Source organism: Zalophus californianus, chromosome 10, assembly GCF_009762305.2.
Source record: "Zalophus californianus isolate mZalCal1 chromosome 10, mZalCal1.pri.v2, whole genome shotgun sequence".
Lineage (NCBI taxonomy): Eukaryota > Metazoa > Chordata > Mammalia > Carnivora > Otariidae > Zalophus > Zalophus californianus.
The window spans coordinates 51,826,580-51,847,020 of NC_045604.1; the positions used below are offsets into that span (position 1 = coordinate 51,826,580).

A 20,441-nucleotide genomic window follows, 5' to 3' on the forward strand; every position below is an offset into this window, starting at 1 on the left:
CTCAGGTCATGATCCCAGAGTCCTGGGATCCAGCTCCGCATCTGGCTCCCTGCTCAGTGGAGAGCTGCTTCTCCCTCTCCCTCTCTCTGTCCCTCCCCCTGCTCATGCTCTATCTTTCTATCTCTCTCAAATAAATAAATAAAATCTTTAAAAAAAAAGAATAGGGACTGGGTCATAAGAAATGTTTTGTTGGGGATGCATTTTAAAAGAGTAACCATATAGCTACAATAAAAGACAAAGTCCTTACAGTGGTTTACAAGGGCCATATCTGACCTGGCCCCACTATCTCTCTGACATCTCCCCACATCTGCTCCTTCATTTGCTTGGCCACAGTCTCACTGTTCCTCAAACTGTTCCTCAAAGTCCGGCTCCTGCCTCAGAGCCCTCACATTTGCTGTTCCCTGTCTCTGAAATGCTGTTCCTCCACCATCTGCTTGGCTCACCATTCCACTTCTTTGAGGTCTCTGCTCAGCTGTCACCTTCTCAAAGAATCCTTCCCTGACCGTGCCCTACTCCTTCTGCCCTGTTAGTGCCCTGGCCCCTCATCTTTTATTCCCCTCCATTTGCCACTTGCTGATACAAAAACCCACAAATGAATGTTAGATCATCATACATTAAATACCATATGCTATGCTTTGTATGATACATTATATATGATATACAGGTTTCCCTGCTATCTGGAAGTAGAGTGTCCCTATGAAAGCTTTCATAAGTTGAAATGGCATAAAGAGAAGAAGGATGTACTATTAATTTATGTGGAAAAGTTTTTGAACCTTCCAAGACCCAAAAAATAACCTCCGTTGGGCTTTTCTAATACCTTGGGATACATCTTGCTAATGGATGCACAAAATAAATTGAGATAAAGCACAGATGCTCACAGACACAGTTCAAAGCTCTCACGACTTGATGATGAGATGCTGAGTGTTGTCCCCAGGAAGGAGCAGGGGGGCACCCGTCTCGCTGCTTGGGGTATGCACTGCCTCTATCATGGTGTACTGAAGAATCAATGCTGAACACTATTTTTGCTTTTTGCCCAATTTCCCAAATGCGAAAACCCTTTGTGGAACTAATATAGGTCTCTCCTGAGTGCAAGGTGGCATAATGCAAACTCTCAAAAAGCAAGAACTACCTGCACACGATTATTTTTACAATTTATTGTTTGTCCTCCTCCTGACACATACATACAAACACACTTGAATGCAACTTCCCTGAATGAAGGAACCAGCATATGGTAGGTACTCAATAAATATCTGTCAAATGAATGATAAAGGAAACAGTGTACCTCCTGAGTCTTCACTGCTCTGGGTTCAATGCCAAATTCCTCCCTCTCATATGACAAGACTGAGTCCCTTCAACATCCTGGCCACCCAGAAGTGATCAATGATCAGTGCAGTAGAGAGTGAAACAGCCCCTTGCTTCTCCTTTATTCTGTATTTTAATTCATAAAACCTAAATTTAAATAAGATTTTGGAGGTTACAAATAACACGCTGTCAACTGACTCATAATAAGTTTGGTTATTGACTAGGATCTTAGGTGTTGTTCAGAGAAAGCTAAAACTTTCTCTCCATAGATACTTTTGTAGTTGTTGCTTTGGATCTAAGTGTAGGACCTGACATTTTTCCCTTTTAATTTTCCTATCACTTGCCTTCCTGTCCAGTTATAACATAATTTATTTGTTCACTTATTTATTGAGGGTCAACTATGTGCAAAAAAATCTACATTACATGCTATGGGTTTTACATGATAATTTTACAGTTCCTGGGTTTAAAAAAAAAAAAAAGCTATTCAGCAATAGCAACACGGATCAGAGAAACCAACGTTGTTGAGTAAAAGAGATAGCTAAGTCTCCTCAGCCTTCAGTGTGAGAGTGAGTCTCAGTGACTGATAGCAGAGCTGTTCCTGGGGAGCTTTCAGTGATAGAAGGGGCAGAATTGACCCTCCAAAAAGGCAATGGTTGGGTACCTGGAAATGGAGAGTCAGTAGCACCTTAGATTGAGGGCCTTGGAAAGAGTTGACAGCCATGAAGGTAATTTGGTTCAGACACGTCACTTCATCTAACCCCGAGGTTGATTTACCTCGTCTGGATGTGGTCAGTGGATCGCCACCTCCCACATTACTCCAAGAACCTACCCTTGTTCGAACAAAGGTATGCTAAGTTTGGGCTTTCCTGCTGTCCACTAATGGATGAGACTTCTCGCATGTTTCAGTGATTTCAGGGCAGTCCTTGGATAGGGGAAGAATCAGAACTATTATTCTACTTGTCTGCAAACCATATGTATTTATTTTAATTAACGCCAGGTACTAGGTAGGTATTATACAGATAAAAACTCAATCATCAGTACAATTCACTACATCAAAAATCACTACTACAGGCATGTACTGTTATAATCCCCACTGTATAGATAGAGAAATGGGTGAAATGATTTACCTACAGCTAGAAAGTGAAGGAGCTGGGTCTGAACCCAGACATTCTGGCTCCAGTGTCCATGATCTTAACAGCTCTGCTCTGTTTCCTCTTCATATTGGAAACAGGGACCATATCCAGTTATGGTCTAATATATAACATAAAGGCTGAGTAATGAGACATGGGTTTTATACTAGTAATACAGATTACTCCTACCAAAATTGACCCTCAGACATTATTCAGTTGAACTGAAAGGGACAAGAATAGTGAATAACCTGAGGATAATGGAAAGAGATAAAATAAGTTGGAGAATGATTCAGCCCTTTGCTCACTGGGCATTCACTCATTAATTCATCTGTTTATTCATCCTTCCAGGCGTCCATTCATTCATCCAACAGCCACGTACTGAGCACTTCTGCTGCCCTAGGCACATGTCAAATGCTGCAGATAAGACGTGGTCTGATGAGAATCGATTTAGCAGTCCAGGTGGGGAGAACCAGGCAAAGGAGACATAGGTCTAGCTTGAGAAATGCTGTCAGAGGGGCTTAACTTTGCCTCACTGGGGAGAGCAGATGAAGCGACAGGAAGGAAAAGGTGAGAGGAGGAGGCTTCATGGAGGAAGGAACACTGGATCTGACCATAGCAAAACTTTTTAATCTCAATATTCCCGGGAAGATCCTAGAATTAACACAACTGCCATCAGAGACAACAGAAAATTGAACATGCTTGTCAAGAAAAGCACTAGAGCAGTTAGGAACACAGGATTTCAGGCTGTGAAAGTCAGTCAGGCCTGCATTCAAATCTTAACCTCTCCAGGAAGAATTGCCTCCATCATGAGATGGGGATAATCACCAGGCCCCCTCCTAGGGCTGTCCCAAGGGCCAGGAATATCATGTGCAAGGTACACAGTGCTGTCTGGACACCGAGCACCATCAGTAGGCATTAGCCATCATTCATGTCTTCTCTGAGTCCGAGCTAGCCTTACTCCATCCCTCCGTCCTTAATCTTCTTAGAAGCTCTAACACTACCTTTAAAACCAAAGTTTGTAAGCCTCTTTCCTCTTTTACATAGGGGATAAAAAAGAAATATAATTTCTGTAAAACTGATTTGCATTACAGTAAATTTATCGTCCTCTGTGGGTTTTGGTGACTAGGTAATCAGCAGAGGAGCTAATTCATTATTTTAGCAATTTAAACAGGACCTCGGAAGAAAGGCACCCCGTGGTCACAAAGCACCGGGACTAAACTAATGAGAAGATTAAAAGAAAGTTCTGCTCACACAGTCCCCAATAATCACAAATGTACCAAGGATTATTAACAACCACAATTACCTGGAACTATATTATCTGCCTGGTTTGTTATTCTAAAGTCAACTCTTATTGAATACATGAACTTAGAGGAGTTAATAAGTTATTTTGAAGTGGCTGGCGGGGCCCCTTGCTAATAAATATGTGGGAAAATATGAGGGTAAGCCTGAGGCTCCGTGGTACCCTTTTCACCCAGATGTGAAAGGAAGCTCTGAGCTCTCCTTGGAAGAATAGCCTATCCACCAAGCCCCAGTTGTCAGTCTTCACAGGTCCACTGTGCTGGGGCTACTTGCCCACCATGGGGCTTGGAAACGTGCATTCTAGGTAAGCCTTTTGGGAAATCAAAATGTCCTCCTGCAGAAGCAGTGTCCATTTTCAGGAATCCATCCCTCTTGGGGACAAAGTTCTGGGCTTCTGTGACCCTGGTAGCTACTGTCCCTTCCCAACCTCCCTGTGGAAAATCTTAACTGCCTATTCTTTAGCTTTGTAGGATTGTGCCCAGCCGTGGTGCTCTACACAGCTCTCAGGGGTCATCTGGTTCCTCGGTTTCTCTTGCAGATTCCCACAACTCTGCGCTGTGCGCTGCAGGCTGGTCTTGACCCGGGAGCTCTGGCTGAGAGGATGGGGGTGGATGGGGAAACCGTGGTCCTGAAGAACATGCTCATTGGCGTCAACCTGATCCTTCTGGGCTCTCTGCTCAAACCCTCGGAGTGTCAGCTGGAGGTCACCACTGAAAGAGTCCAGAGACAGGCGGTGGAGGAGGGAGGAGGGGTGGCCAAATACAACGCATCGGGCAAAGAGCAGCCTATGGTCTTCAACCACGTGTACAACATTAACGTGCCCCTGGATAGCCTCTGCTCCTCGGGGCTGGAGGCCTCTGCCGAGCAGGAGGTGAGTGCTGAAGACGAGGCGCTGGCAGAGTACACGGGCCAGACCTCAGACCACGAGAGCCAGGTCACCTTCACGCACAGGATCAACCTCCCCAAAAAGGCCTGCCCGTGTGCCGGCTCGGCCCGGGTGCTGCAGGAGCTGCTGAGCCGGATCGAGATGCTGGAGAGGGAGGTGTCGCTGCTCCGGGACCAGTGCACCAGCAACTGCTGCCCAGAAAGTGCAGCCACAGGTAAGGGCTGGGAGCTCTCGGGTCCACCAGGGGCAGCCGAGGCGCGGGGGGATGGGGGACAGTGCGCCAGGGGTGAGCAGCCCCTCCCGCGAAATCCTGCACCTCCTCCTCGCACGGAGGGAAAAGTGCGCTCCTCTGTGCTCTAGTCGGCTCCTCTGCAGCTCTCCGCAGCTCTCCGCTACTACATCTCAGATCTAAATGCGGTCCTTCCCGGGGGAATCGGGGCAGGGATTCTCTACACTGCTCAGCCAGTTTGAAATACATTAACCTGATTTGGGGGGCATGAGTCAGGTAATGGTACATCGGTTCAGCGCAGCAACTTCTGTGGCGAGCAGGGAATTTGGTGTCTGTCTTCATTCATCTTTGGTTTTCACAGGCTGTTGAATTGATACCTCTCCATGTTAACCTCAGGGACTAGAGAACGCAGGTGCTCTGTTCGCTCAGCCACAGCCTCTCTCCCATCTGAGTAAATGATAGTCATTAAGGTCTCAGAGGACCTGTTCCCATCTTCTCCCGCAAGATGCAGGTTTCAGCTCCCTCCACAGACACACGCGTGGGTGCGCATGCATGCACAAACACCTGCTCACGTGTGCGCGCGCCCAGACTCACACACATTTGCAGAACTGATTCCACGCCCCCAAAGGCTGAGGGTCCAGGAGATTTACCTCTCGCCTCACCCACCCCCTGACTAGAAACACTTAGGAATTACTATTTTGACCTCTCTGGGAGAAGTCATTACATCTTCAGAGACAGACTCCCTGAGTTCAAATCCTGGCTCTGCTACTTACTAGCTGGTATTTAAGCAAGCTATATAACCCCTGCCTTCCTTCCCACCTAAAGATGTTGATAGACTATACAATGATAGGGATTATTACATATAAAATTTGGGCTATTCAGATGAAAGGCTGACTTCTGGTAAGCATCATATATTCAACAGCTATCAGCTGACCCTTAATAAATAAAAATTGTGTTAGTCCCCTTTTGTGCTTGGTCCTTTCACCCAGAAGGTATCTTAGACCCATGCCATTCATTCTTTAATGAGAAAAGGGATTCATCTTAACTATCTTGGGTTCCAGTTTTCACCTCTGTAGGGTCTGGTGTCTCAAGGCTTTCACAGGGCAGAGGCGGGAGGTGGCAGGGATGACATGTAACAGGGCATGGATGACCTGCATGTCCAGAGGGGTATCAGACATGTTCATCCTGAGACACACCAAAATTAGGGGCAGTTTCTGCGTGGTGAAATGTTTCACAAGTTTTCTCACCTCTTTCTCATCCTTATAACCAAAACTATAAATAAACAATGTGAAGAAGAGAAAGCCCAGTCATTCCATCTCCCATTCTTCTAGTTCTTCCCATTCTTCGGTGAGAACTTTCAGGCCAGTTTGCCTTTTCAGCAGAGCTGAGGAATACAGGGATGTTATAGGTGTCCGCGTACATGAACTCTTCGCTGCCCAAGAAGCCGGGTAGCTTCTGAGTGGGCTTTCTCCCAGCCTCCCATCAGGCTCCCTGGCAGATGTGAAAAAAATCCACGAGCAAAAACTACATTAAAGCAATGTCAGCCTGGTGTCCTTTCAGACCACGGGGCCAGGTAAAGTGGCAGAATTATAAAAGGATATAACTTGGGCGCCTGGGTGGCTCAGTTGGTTAAGCGACTGCCTTCAGCTCAGGTCATGATCCTGGAGTCCCGGGATCGAGTCCCGCATCAGGCTCCCTGCTCGGCAGGGAGTCTGCTTCTCCCTCTGATCCTCCCCCCTCTCATGTGCTCTCTCTCTCTCTCTCTCTCTCTCATTCTTTCTCTCAAATAAATAAATAAAATCTTTATGAAAAAAAAAGGATATAATTTGCTTAACTTCATCTCCCCAGAGCCAAGTGCAGAGAAGGATGCCAAGCAGGTACTGGGCTCATGTTTGCTTTATTAGTGTATTTGACTCATGCTAGACAGATAAATTAACCCCTGTAGTTAAGGTGTGGTAAGGGCTAGGACAGAGATATGCCTAGAATCCAAAAAGGTCACAGCAAAGAGTAACTAAATGAGGCTGAAATTCTGGGAAGCCTTAGAAGTGACCCTGGTGCTGAGTTGTGATAAATGAGCCAAGTTAGCTAGATGGCAGGAAGGAGAGGGAGCAAGATGGTCTGTAGCACATATGATCTTGCCCTGCATAGCAGACTCAGCACTCAGTCTACATCCCCTTGGGTCTCCATCAGTCCCCACAGCCAGCTCCTGGGCATCTTTGTCAGGGACTATCCTTGAGCTGAGGGAACCTCCTTGGCTTGCCCGAGGAGACAAGGGAAGAGCTGGAACATTTACACCACCCCAGGACAGCCCGTAAGCCATGGTGAGGTGTGACCTGTGCTATGGCCAGAGCATTCTGCAGGATTAAACCTGGTTTATCCTCCCTGAGACTTCGCCTGTTAACGAGCCCTGGCTTGAGCTCCTCCCTCCCCAATCTCCCCGTCTCTCTGACCAGTTTCTCCTGGGAGCACTTTCTAGTAAGTCCCCTTGACCTGAGTTCTCATCCAAGGTCTACTTCTAGGGAACCCAAGCTAAGACACACTGAAGGTGAGCTCCTGGAGGACAAGGGGCCAGATCTCATTCATCCTTGCCCCCAGCACTGTGCTAGATACAGGCAACCCAGATTGGGTGAAAATAGTTATGAAATTGGATATGTACCAAACTAGGTTGAGCTTGACTGTCAGCCACACAAATCTGACCAGAGAGCGAGGAGAGGTCTCTGTCCACCCCTCCCCATGCGCCACTTACAGGAGGTGCCGCTGCTGCCCTTTGACCTCCTCCTTGACTCTTCCAGGACAACTGGACTACATCCCTCACTGCAGCGGCCATGGCAATTTCAGCCTCCAGTCCTGCGGCTGCATCTGCAATGAAGGCTGGTTCGGCCAGAACTGCTCAGAGCCCTACTGTCCACTGGGCTGCTCCAGCCGGGGCGTGTGTGTGGACGGCCAGTGCGTCTGTGACAGCGAGTACAGCGGGGGCGACTGCTCTGAGCTCCGGTGCCCTACAGACTGCAGCTCCCGGGGACTCTGCGTGGATGGAGAGTGTGTCTGTGAAGAGCCCTACACAGGCGAGGACTGCAGCGAGCTGAGGTGCCCGGGGGACTGTTCAGGGAAGGGAAGATGTGCCAATGGCACCTGCTTCTGCCAGGAAGGCTACGTGGGGGACGACTGCAGTCAGCGGCAGTGTCTGAATGCCTGCAGCGGGCGAGGACACTGCCAGGAAGGGCTCTGCTTCTGTGAAGACGGCTACCAGGGCCCTGACTGCTCGGCAGGTAGGAAAGGGGGGCTGCATAGGGCGTTTGGCAAACTAACCAGAGGTGGAAAGAGAGATGGGAGGGAGGATGTACTTCGTGCAAACGAATTCCCAATTGGGTTGTGCTCATTTGCTTTCCAAGAGAGCCAATTTCTTAAGTCGGTCACAGTTGATGAGGCGGACTCAAGGAGGAAAAGACAGACACCATAAAAGGTCAAATTTAGGCTGAAAGCTGGATCTTACCCCTGAGACTGAGCAGGGCCAGTGCTAGTAACAGTGACAGCACTCCACTGTCCTTGCGGTGGAGGAAAGCAGAGAGTCATGCCATGGTACCACCTTAGGCAAGGCAACTCTCTAGGTCAGGGGGCTTCTGAGAGCTCCACCTGCCCCCAGGTATCCCCCTTGCCTGTTGCTATACTCCAGGGACAGGAACTTTTCCAATGCTACTGCACAAGAGGTGCTTGGTCTATGATAAAAAGACTAGCTAGGCACTCTAGTTATTTCATAACTTATATATTACAAGGTCTTACTAATTGATGAAATGATCTAGTGTCCACACGGAAAAAAATCATTTATAGGCAAGGAATTAAATGTAAACAGGAATAAAATCCTAAAGTCATCAAGCAGCAACTTACATTCTAACAATCAGTACAGAATATTAAAAGGCTGTGACTCATTTTGCTCTGGATGACATTGAGCAAATTGGAACCCATACGTAGTCTAACGCTGTGGAAACTGATACAAAGGTGATATCCTGAAATGAAGATCTAAATCCAGCAGAGTGGAAAATATTAATATCTCACTGGAGTTTTTTTCCTAAAATTAGATGATTTTCATCATTTCACTGTTATTGCTCATCTTTTTCTGACTGAAGCAGTGACTCTTGCTGATACGTTTTGTTTGTGTATCAGGTTATGTGATTGATCTTGATCCTTTCCGTTTATGATTGAATCTGTAACAGTGGGTTCAGAGTGCCCACTGGGAGGACTTAAAATAAAAAACTACAACAATCAAATATCTTTAGACCTACTGATGGGTTGTCTCCTGGGAAGTCAGCTTCATTAGCTTTCTGTTCTTTAGCATCGCCAGCGATCCCCCCCAGATAAGCAGACCAGTCCAACAAGGTCCCTGCACCTGTGACTTCAACTTAAATTCTTTTAAAAGACCAATGGCAATAATGGGGGGAAAAAACCACAGTAACACACTGCTTAGGAAAAAAAAATCTTTTCACGTTCCTTCATTTTTTCCATATTATTATTTCATTTAGCCTCCCAATTTTGTTTACTGAACTGAAATGTCTTTCTAAAAACACATATAGTTGTCATACCAATTGTTCCAAAGGAAAATTCAAGCAGAAGTTAAGCTTCGTCACTACGTGAAGACTTGTTTGAATCCAAAGTCACAAGGGAGTTGCTGGCAAGGGGAGGTTGAGGCATGGCCCTGGGTTCCAGCCACAGGATGAGGCTTTGTGAGGGGCAGAGGATGCTAAGGGTCAGCTTGAGCCATTGCTCTGGATGGCTATTCTGTAGTCCACCTGCTTCTTAATAGAGACCTTTGTTCGGCTATACGAACCTGCCATATTCCTGCCATATTCCTGATCCTGCTTTTCTACAAGAATGGGTCCATTTGCAAACAAAATCTTAATCTGATTCTTGATCCAGACTGAACTGGAGATAAACCCACCTTGTCACTCAGGGAAGATTCAGCCTCTGCTGGCATAACCACAACTGGGTGGAGTCCAAACCGTGAACCCATGTTATCTCCAACATGTTACCTCTGTGCTGTTTGAAGAAGACTTCAGGAGGCCCAGATGAATTATTTTACAGGTTCCAGAAGCATGTGAGGAAGGGCAGTTGCATAACCTCCACCTGTTTCTATAGCAACCCCAGAGCCACCACTCATTGCAAGAGGTGCCGCTCTCAATGCCTGCCTTTTAAACCGAACACCACAGGTCTCTTCCAGAGAAGTATCTAGGTCATTATCTAAAGTGCTACTTTGCTTGCTCTTTGAGAGAAGGCTGTGGGAGAGGGGACTATTTACCCACTGTTTGACATTTCTGGCCAGATGCACACACCATGGCATCACTGCTTTCCTCGCCAGCAGGAGTGAGGACAGGAGAGAGAAGAATAAGGAAGGTAAAATCATGGAGATCCACAAAATATACCTCTGCACGAGTCCTTCTTTTCTCTTCAGCAAGGCCACGGCATATAGCTGCCCATTGTGTGGGCTTCATTCTGAGCCCCCTAAACCACCAGAGCTTGGATACAACCGAATAGCATCGACAAGGCCACTATATTTGACTCCAAGCCTTGATCTTTGCTCATAGTGTGCCACAGGACAAAATCTCAACCCTCCTGCCTCTGTTCTCTGGCCATGTAAAGATAATAGAACGAAAAAGTCATGAATATGAACACTCAAAACAGGCTGTAGAGAGAAGCTACACTGAGCTTCTCATTTTACAAATTTAAAAAGCAGCAGTCCAGAGAGACAGAAAGATTTTTCCAGAGCCAGACCACTAATTAATGGCAGAGCAAGAATGAGAACCTTGGTCTCCTACCAACTTCTAGCACTCTTTAATCCTCTCTGGGATGCTAAGTAGAGCGGAATTGAAAAATAAAAATTGTAAAAGCCGCATACACAAAGAAATAGTCTTTTGATAGGAAAGCTGAGCCCTGTCAAATGATTTTTTTTTAAAGGCATTAGAGGTGGAGGAGAAAGCACATCAAACTATTTGTCCACATCTGTCCCCAGTGAAGGAGGTTAGCACAGGATCTGTCCAGTGAACTGGCCAAAACTCACTATGAGTCAGCAGGATTAAAGAACCACCAGAGCAGGACTTGAAACAATCCAGATTGCTGTTCCCTGGACTTCAGTCAGACCTGTGGAGATCCATCAACGTCAGCCTCTGCCTCTGCCCACACTGCAGTCAGCCCAACCTTTGGCACCTGAAATTACTCGCTCCTTGGAGCAAGACACTTTGTGAAACTGGTTCCAACTGCTCTCAGCACATATGTGCACAACTGAGGCAGGATCTAAAAAGTAAACAGCATGGAATCTTCGCAGATAAGGCAACTTTAATCTTTCAAGTCACATTGTATTCCTTTTAAACTGCTTGCTTTTCCCCAAAGTTCAAAGTTGGGACTCCAAAGAAAGTAAGACTATGAATACTTTGCTTCCATCCTCAATTCATTGAATCAAGGCATATGGCTCTTCTACAGTCTCTTTTAATAGTTCAGTATCATTTCATCTTATGAGAATTACTGACACCCAATGTACACTGCTGTTATAGGGCCAGTGCCGGTGGTCATCGCTTCTTCCGTTGAGCCACGGCCCCCAAGAGTACTCCCTCCACAAACAACACCATTGCTGCTTTATCATCACAAGTGAAGGTGGTGTTTACCACCAGGCTCAGGTCTCAAGATAAAAAATTTGCCAAGTTAAGCTGTCAAGATAAAAAATCCTTCTACACTCCCTTCTTACTTTAAAATCCCAATGTTCTCTGCTTCTATCATTATTAGCTTTATTTTCTGGAAGAAGGAACCAAAAAAAAATACACTGACTTGTCCCAAGTGCCCTAGGAGTTGTTGATGACTTGAAATTTGGAATGGTCATTTCTTTGACTATGACAGGAGAAGTCCCACTTAGGAAACTTGGAATCATTTTTGTTGAATCACAAGAGGCAGGCAGTAGAGAATCCTTTTTAAAATAAGTTTCTTACCTCTAGGATAAGCACCAGTCTGGAATTCATATCTTAAAGAATGGTCTGAACTCTCCTTCACTGTAGTTTACTTTAGATGGCTGTGTATAAATGAAAAAAGGCATTGGGCACAATTCGTAACCTGTCCTACAAATTGTAGGGGAAAGAACACTAAGTGTAGAAGATCTGGGTCTGAGAACCAATTCTAATCCAACTCCCTGACTTTTAGCAAGTCCCTTAACCTGGGTCTCAGTTTCTCCATTTGTAAAGTTGGGACAATTCTATCTACCCAATCTACCTCATAGGGCGGCCATTAAAGGACTTTATACATTTCATTTAGATGGTGTATCTGAACATGTTTTATAGACTGTGAAATGCTGTGCAAATGTAAAGTGGTATTGTTTACTGTCTTAGAGGTTCTAGAGCCATTCTGCTTGGTTGAAATTCTTGCTTCTGTGTTTGCTGACTATGGGAGCCAGTTTCCTCATCTATAAAATGGGGGTAATAATAATACCTATCTCATAGTATTGGTGAGAGGACAAAACGAGACAGTCCACATAAGAGTGGTTGGCATTGTGCCTGGTGTACAGTAAATGTTCAATAGAATCATGCAAAGTACTGACAGATTCTATATATAAACTCACCTTCCCTTGTTCCAGGGGCCAGGCTCTCCCAAAGATCTTAGTGCAGTTCAGAGTTTTAATAATGTCAGAATTAGAAATGATATAAGCTTATAAATGATCATTTGAAGTTTAATTATTTAAATCTCATTTACATATATTTAGTTTTATAAATTAAATTTTTTTAAAAAAATGAATGTTTAATTTTTGTTTGTTTGTTTCAGTCAGCATTTGCCATCTCCAATCACAGGGAGCTCTGCTTTCTAGACTGTTTTATACAATGAATGGTTTGGGGCAAAAGCAGTCAAAGCAAATGCCCAGCACTGCAAATGTATGGTCCTAATTTCCATCCCATGAGTCTGAGTTAGAGGGCTTGTCATTTCTGACTCTGCTGAGGATTTGAAGGCACAAGTGTGAGCAGAACAGAGAGGACAGGTGCTCTCCACTCACACAGCGTGTGAACAGCAGCTGGCTCAGTCCTATGCTCTTGTGAAGATGAAAGAGTGAGGACATTCAGAGGAGACATCCAAAGCCAGTGATGACTCTTAAACTAACATCTTCACCACATGTAAATTTATAAGTTAGTTACGACTATTTCAATATTGTTCCCAATTTTTTATTTAATCTCTGGGCAGGTGCAATGACAAGCACACTGGAGTTAGCCTCCCAATGGGTCTTAAAGTTTCAATTATTTAATACCCACACTCCTGGTGAATCTTCACTTCCTAAGGGAACCATACATGAAAGACTATTTCACTGAGGCTTATTCTTGGGTGATACTTTGAGTAACATTTGAGATGTGGAACAAGAGAGAAAAATAAGCCCTCAAGAATGCTTCTTTATCATCATCCCCAAGATCAAGGCTAATAAAAACTAGTCTAACACAAGTTACATTTCTTTCAAAACCTAAACAATTTCTTTTTAAGAGGGAGAATAATACAATAAAGTGTTATTGAATGTCTTCATTGGGCCATGGCATCCAGGACTTACTGTTTTGGCTTCTCATATTTAGCAAGATAACCAGGAATAAGCTTTTATTCCCACTTGCCAAATCAAATATGGGTTCCTAAGGTAATCTGATGACATAGGCTTATTTAACTACCAAAAATGTTGGCCAGTGGTGCACTGTTAAATACATAACAACTAGCTCTCTGAGGGAAGAAATTAAAAACCCTACTTTATAGCATTTTCCAGTTTCAGTGGTGGAACTACTCCTTCCATGGCCAATTTCAGACTACCAACATGACATATGTCACTCAACATGGGTCTGGAACAGCTGTGCAGTAGAATCCAGTTCTATAGTATTTCCACCAGAGAGGTGCGACACACGTGAATTACCTCGAGGGCATGGATAATGGTAAAATGTCATGAAATAATTTGAAAGTGATGAGTTTTGAGTATTTATTCCCTTTGTTTTTAATACAATTTACTTAACTGTACGTTTATACAATTTAATCTTTAATGATGGCTGTATTTAACAACAGTCTTGAAAAATTCCTGAAAATTTGACATTCAACTTCCACAAGCTAGCAAGAGCTGGTCTGGTACACCACTAGCTCATGGCCCTATGGAGAGAGAAGTACTAAGCACAGAAAAGACAAGAACCTGCCCACAGAAGGAGTTACAGATCACTCTAAGCCAGTGAGCGGAGCAGGACATATGGACAGTGTGTGTGGGGTGAGATGTGAGGAAGAAAGTTGAGTCCAGGATGGGGAAGGCAGTCCTCTGAGCTCATGCTTATCTGTGTATTGCCTCCTGGTAGTTGCCCCTCCAGAGGACTTGCGAGTGGCTGGTATCAGCGACAGGTCCATTGAGCTGGAATGGGACGGGCCGATGGCAGTGACGGAATATGTGATCTCTTACCAGCCGACGGCCCTGGGGGGCCTCCAGCTCCAGCAGCGGGTACCTGGAGATTGGAGTGGTGTCACCATCACGGAGCTGGAGCCAGGTCTCACCTACAACATCAGCGTCTACGCTGTCATTAGCAACATCCTCAGCCTTCCCATCACTGCCAAGGTGGCCACCCGTACGTAACATTTCCCCAACCTACTTCATTTTTCTTTTTTCCTACATGAGATCATGGGCATTCATGATAGTAGTGTCTTTTCTTAATTCTTCAGGGATGCCTGCCATAATCACTGCTCTTGAGGGGAAGGGTTTCTGACATGACCCACTTGGAAAAGGGTAAATCTTTTAAAAAGGCACTTCTGATTAAGAGAATTTCCAAATCCAGGCAGCTCCCATCAGTTATAGAACCAAAAGGACAAAAAAGCACTTATTGAGTTCTGACATGTTATAAGCTCGAGTCTGATTAGAAGTCAAAGAAAGTATGAGACTTATACAGACTTTGAATCTAGTTAGGGATTCAAAACCAGAAGATATGAAATAGGACGTATAATAAGCAAGTGCTAAATGGTATGTTACAGATGGTAAGTGTATAGCAGAGTGGGAAAAAAAATCTTATTTAAAACCACACTGACGACACCCACTTCTCCTCATAGAGAGGTGGCATAATTTCTTCATGGTCTTTTGTTTAGCAAAATATAGTCTATTTTGATTATAAAAGTTGAGGCTCTAGAGGATAGTTTTGAAAGATTCAGGGAGAGAAAGAGAGCTTGAGACAGACAGAGGCCAGCTAAACTGCTCTCCATAAGAAATAGTTTTTCTTTTTTATTTAGAACAGGGGAAAATTCCTATAGGTGCCTATCTGTATTTTACATGTATTCTATTTAAGCATAGAAAAATTTTAAAAGATTGCATACCAAGTGTTAACATTGGCTACATTGAAGAGTAGAATAAGAAGCAGATAGAAAGGCACTTGTTTTTTTTCTTTATACACCTCTGGTTTCTTAAATTGTCTTTTCCAATACTGCTCCTCTACCTCTCAGATGCTGGGAAGGTGACTTACAATTCAACTCTGACACTATCTACCTGAAGTGAGTGTCAGGTCCCACAGCTTAGGACCTGAGTCTCACAGGACTGTCCCCACCTCAGGCGCCACTCACAGGTCCAAAGCTGTCACGGGTACTTCTGACTGACCAGCTGTAAATTCAAAGGGTTCCCACAACACTTCCTTAGGTTTGATAATTCCTTAGAACAATTCACAGAACTCAGGAAAGTGCTTTACTTGCTAGTACTGTCTTATTTCCAAGGATACAACTTGGGAACAGCCAAATGGAAGAGATGCTTATGGCAAGAGATGGAGGGACGGCGTGTGGAGCTTCCGTGTCCTCTCCGGACACATCACACCTCCCAGCACCTCCCTTCACCAACCTGGAAACTCTCCAAACCCTGTTGCTTGGAGAATTTTATGGAAGTTTCACTATGTAGGCATGATTGAATAGGTTACTGGCCATTGGTAAATAACAGTCTCCAGCCCGTCTCCCTTCCCTGGAGATTAGAAGATGGGGCTGAAAGTTCTGATCTTTTAAATCATGCCGTGGTTTTTCTGGAAACCAGCTATCTAGTTATCTCGCAATCATACAATAGATATTCTTATTGCTCCGGAGATTCCAAAAGTTTTCGGAGCTGTGTACCAGGAACCCAAGGACAAAAACCAAATACTTTCTATTATATCACGCAGAGATTTTAGCAGTAGCAGGAAACTGGATCAGGAAGTAATCGTGAAACAGAAGCCCCTGGGTCAGGAAATGGGACTTCTCACCAAATAAGGGATAAGAGATATCAGTCCATTTTATGTAGGTCTCAAGGGATAAGATGGTATTTGGATAACAAATGCCATGAAAGTTCAGGGAAGGGAGAGGTCAAAGTAAGAAGAGCTGGCCTTGAAGGCTTATTGGACTCGATTGCACTCGGAAGGATAGGGACCGGCAGAGAGGAAAGGATTTAAGAAATCATCCCGTCCCCTTGCTTTCCAGGTGACAGAGCTCCTGTTATAATACTGGATTCCCCCTATGAATGCTGACTTTGTAAATATGCCTATAATTATCTCTGTTTATATTTGACCTTTTTTTCTAAATTCCTCTGGGGCCTGAGAACCAGTTTTAAATATCTTCGATGATTGTGCAGAGAGGCAGGTCACCATCTGCTGCTTTTCCCACCTTGCTCCAGGATGAGTCACCACAGCAAGTGCCTGGCCCGACTCCCAGGCGTCTCTTCTCTCGTGCACGTGCACGAGCAGTTATGAGGTTTCCATCCCCCCGTGGCATGCATTATGCCAATTCAGGGCATCCCCTAGGGCAAGCTCCCAGGTGACAAGGACGAAATCATGTAAACTCACCTGACATGCCTTCAAGTGGTTTCAGAATCAGACCTGCCTTTCAACCAAGAAGCATGAGGAAGTTTCCAAACAGGAAGGATGAGAATCTGTCAGTTTTCCAATGGAATATCCCACAAGAGGCAAAGCTAAAATGGGAGCAGGCTCCCTGGAGAACTGAGAAAAGTCATGCTGTCGTATCTCAGGGCTGGTAATTGGAACTCCATTAGGACAAGCATACCTCCACCTCACTGAACCTGTGCATGCCTCCGTCTGTGTGTGTGTGTGTGTGTGTGTGTGTTGGGGGGGATGGGGTTAGAAAAGGGGGAGATTAAGAAAGGAATGAGAAACAAGGTAAGTGAGGCAAAAGTAAGTGAGGGAGAGAAGAGACAAATAACGAAGAACTGGAGAAAAGAGGGAGACAGTAGAGTGAGAGCAAACATCCCAGGATCTGCCATTGTCCTTTGTGTGTGCCTTTGGTTGCCTCGTGTACATGAAATGGAAATCTTAGACCATCCTAGACATGGTGATTTGAGCTGAACTAAATACTCTGACTGCACATTAGATGATCAAGAAAGGCATTCTAGTCTTTATTCTGAAATTGGCTTGTGTCCTTAGCCAACTCTCTCTGTGCCTCCCTCTTCCTGGGTATGAAATGGGAACATTTTATTGCCTTTCAGGAATCCTTAGAGCCTCCAAAGATAGTGTTCAATTCTCTGAGAAAGGCATCATATTAAATACCAAGATTTGCCATATTAGTAAGGAAAGGAAAGGTCGTCTTTTTTGTATTTTAATATTAACCTATGATGGAATAGAAAGCATTAAAAAAGTATTTATTAGGGGCACCTGAGTGGCTCAGTTGTTAAGCATCTGCCTTCAGCTCAGGTCATGATCCCAGGGTCCTGGGATCGAGCCCCGCATCGGGCTGCCTGCTCTGCGGGAAGCCTGCTTCTCCCTCTCCCACTCCCCCTGCTTGTGTTCCCGCTCCCGCTGTGTCTCTCTCTGTCAAATAAATAAAATCTTTAAAAAAAAAGTATTTATTAGATTATGTTTGTTAAGTTCACTCGGGTATCATCAATATGGAGCAGCACCAGGACCATGACAGAGTGGGCCAATCCTGCACCTGGGTTCCTCATGTTTGCAATAAGATTGGGATTGCCCACCTCACCCAAGCTGTGGAGGGATGACACCCAGGCAAAGCTCCAGGTGATGCTCTCTGTCCCTGCCAGGGATAGCCATGACATGGTCACCCACATTGCTGTGTTCCAGATCTCTCCACTCCTCAAGGGCTACACTTCAAGACCATCACAGAGACCACCGTGGAAGTGCAGTGGGAGCCCTTCTCATTCTCCTTCGATGGGTGGGAGATCAGCTTCATTCCAAAGGTAATGTCCACCTGTGACACTGCCAAACAGCCTCATTTGGAGTATTTACACCCTCAACTTGGAATAAGGGGCTGCCAGGACAGCGCTCCCCAAAGTCTCTCTCCATGTGGCTAAGGATGCAAAGGGACCTTTGGTGGTGTCTGGGCTATAGAACATCTCTTCCACAAAGGCATGTTGGACTGACTAGCAAGAGTGGCCCTGAGCCTCACACCCTGACTTTAGAAGACAGGATGTGGGAAGCAGCCACCAGGCCCAGCTCTCTGCTCAGAAAGCTCTAGGGTTTGGCAAGCTATGATTTTAGCAAATCTAAAAACCAAATCTTCAAAATGTTGGGGCTTTTCTTTAGGACATAAAGAAAGCCAGACTGAATCAGTCACATGGCTTCGTTCTGTGCAGAAGATGCACCAAAAGTCAGCTTGCATGGCCAGGCTCTAAACATCTGAGGCATAACACAAAAATACCTTTTGTAACCTATTAATTGAGAAAATTTGTCCTTAAACAAATTATGTTATTAGTTTTTGAGTTAAAAAGTATCCCAATTCCTTTCTATTCTTTAAAGTAGCATTTTATTGTGTTAATCTAGAACTAATTTTTCCAAGTCGCCAGAGGCGCCTGCCTAGTTCTGGTTTTCCAGAATTTATTGGCCCTACTGATATTCTCCCTAACTCTACCACTCATGGGAGTGTAATGTTTACTCATAGGCCTTAACCCATCTTCATCTTTCAATATCAAATAGCATTTTTCCAGTCATTCATCAGACTTAATGACAGATGACACATATTTGGCTAACAAGACAGTGATCTCACCATTATTTTACTTCAAAATTCTTCTAGGCATGGACTGTTGGAGCTACCAAAGACCTTCAAGTTCACAGAGTATGACCCTTCATTTTCCATTGAGTTTGTTTAGTTTAAAGAGACTAAGACTCAGCAAACTTAAACAACATCAGATAGCTAGTTGGTGGCAGGCTTAACACAAGAACCCAGGGCTCCAGAGTTCTGTCCACTAAAGTAAGACTTTCCTTTCTATGTGGATAGAGTCATGTCATGGCAAGCTAAATACATCTGAACAGGCATTCTGTACAAATACCTTCTTATATGTCTTATCTGCATTGAAATGGCCACTAAAGTATGGTAGGCAATGGGGTGTATAACAGGGCAGAGACAATCCTATCACCCTGATGCTGAGGCAGGAAAAAAACTATGCTAAGTTGGCCTATTTTACATCTAATATGTAAAATTCTAAATAAGACCTTGGCCAGGGCATGCCAAGGTCAAACACACGGCCACTGTGTGACCTGTAGGTTGTAGGCACTGGCTTGGGGGGGGGTGCAGGGAGGGGGGTGTGGAGGGGCATGTGTTACAGTGATTTATGGGTATAGTTATAAATTACATATAGGGCACTCTGGGTGACATAAACAGAGTCCAAAGAATAGGGAAGAAGGGCAATAACACAAAAAGAGTCTTCTCGTCCCTTCCATTTCCAGGGACATGCACAGAAAATGTATAATAACAGACAGATGGAGAGGTAGGTAGGTAGATGATCCTGGACCCAACATCATCAAGTTAATGCTTCTCATTTCCTCTTCCACCAATTTGTCTCTTTCCTTCCTCCTTTGTGTTATTCTTTGTTCCATGCTTCCTTTTTCTCTTCTTTGTACTTCCTAGCTGGTTGTGTCACTGACTCCTAACTCATCTGGATGAAGAAAAAACAACACACTGACAGATTTGCACCCAGTGTAACAGCATGGAAAACTCCAGATAGAGCAAAATAATAGCTCCAGCTCATTCAAAAACTGTGACTGTCTTAGTTTGAAAAATGTTGTATATATACATAAAGATAGATATCCACAGGCACACGCAGATACAAGTTCACTCTTCTAAATAGCCAAGGGCATGCTCATTATAATAAATGCCCCAAAATCTGATGGATGTTAACCGTAACCATCAAATATGGAATCTTTGGCAAGAGTCAATCCACATCACCTCATGACCAATTTTTATTGGCAAACTCAAAAGACTCAGGGAAGGCCAAAGAAATGTTCTTGAAAGTTGATTCTCCATTTGCCAAATCCTCATAGAGTGGTAAGATTCTTACTGAGTCTGCTGGGAGTTTTTCCTGGCTCCAGACATTCAGCTGTCAGCATCACGGGAATAGATGTGGGTCCCATTTTTGATTAACAATTCACAATCGATGTTCCACACTTTTCTCTCCTGGTGATTTTTCTCTTTTGCCTTTTCTGCCTCTCCTTTCTTCCCACCCTCCAGAATAATGAAGGAGGGGTGATTGCTCAGCTCCCCAGTGATGTTACATCCTTCAATCAGACAGGACTAAAGCCTGGGGAGGAATACATTGTCAATGTGGTGGCTCTGAAAGAGCAAGCCCGGAGCCCCCCTACCTCGGCCAGCGTCTCTACTGGTGAGTGCT

At 44.7% G+C, this 20,441-nt stretch overlaps 1 protein-coding gene across 6 annotated transcripts in view; it reads left to right on the plus strand.

Annotated features, from left to right (window-relative positions):
• Positions 1-20,441, plus strand: part of TNR (tenascin R) — a 424,235-nt gene that overhangs the window by 331,750 nt on the left and 72,044 nt on the right. For 5 of the 6 annotated variants that reach the window (XR_003523289.2, XR_003523290.2, XM_027613061.2 and 2 more), the window contains exons 3-7: positions 4,270-4,831; positions 7,639-8,115; positions 14,176-14,439; positions 17,899-18,014; positions 20,282-20,432. Coding sequence is in view for 4 of the 6 variants with exons in the window: in XM_027613061.2 (XP_027468862.1) it covers positions 4,333-4,831; positions 7,639-8,115; positions 14,176-14,439; positions 17,899-18,014; positions 20,282-20,432 (1,507 nt within the window). In the remaining 2 variants the exon portion in view is untranslated. Of the gene's footprint in view, positions 1-4,269; positions 4,832-7,638; positions 8,116-14,175; positions 14,440-17,898; positions 18,015-20,281; positions 20,433-20,441 lie in introns of those variants that run through there. The other variant, XM_027613064.2, reaches the window with a different exon arrangement.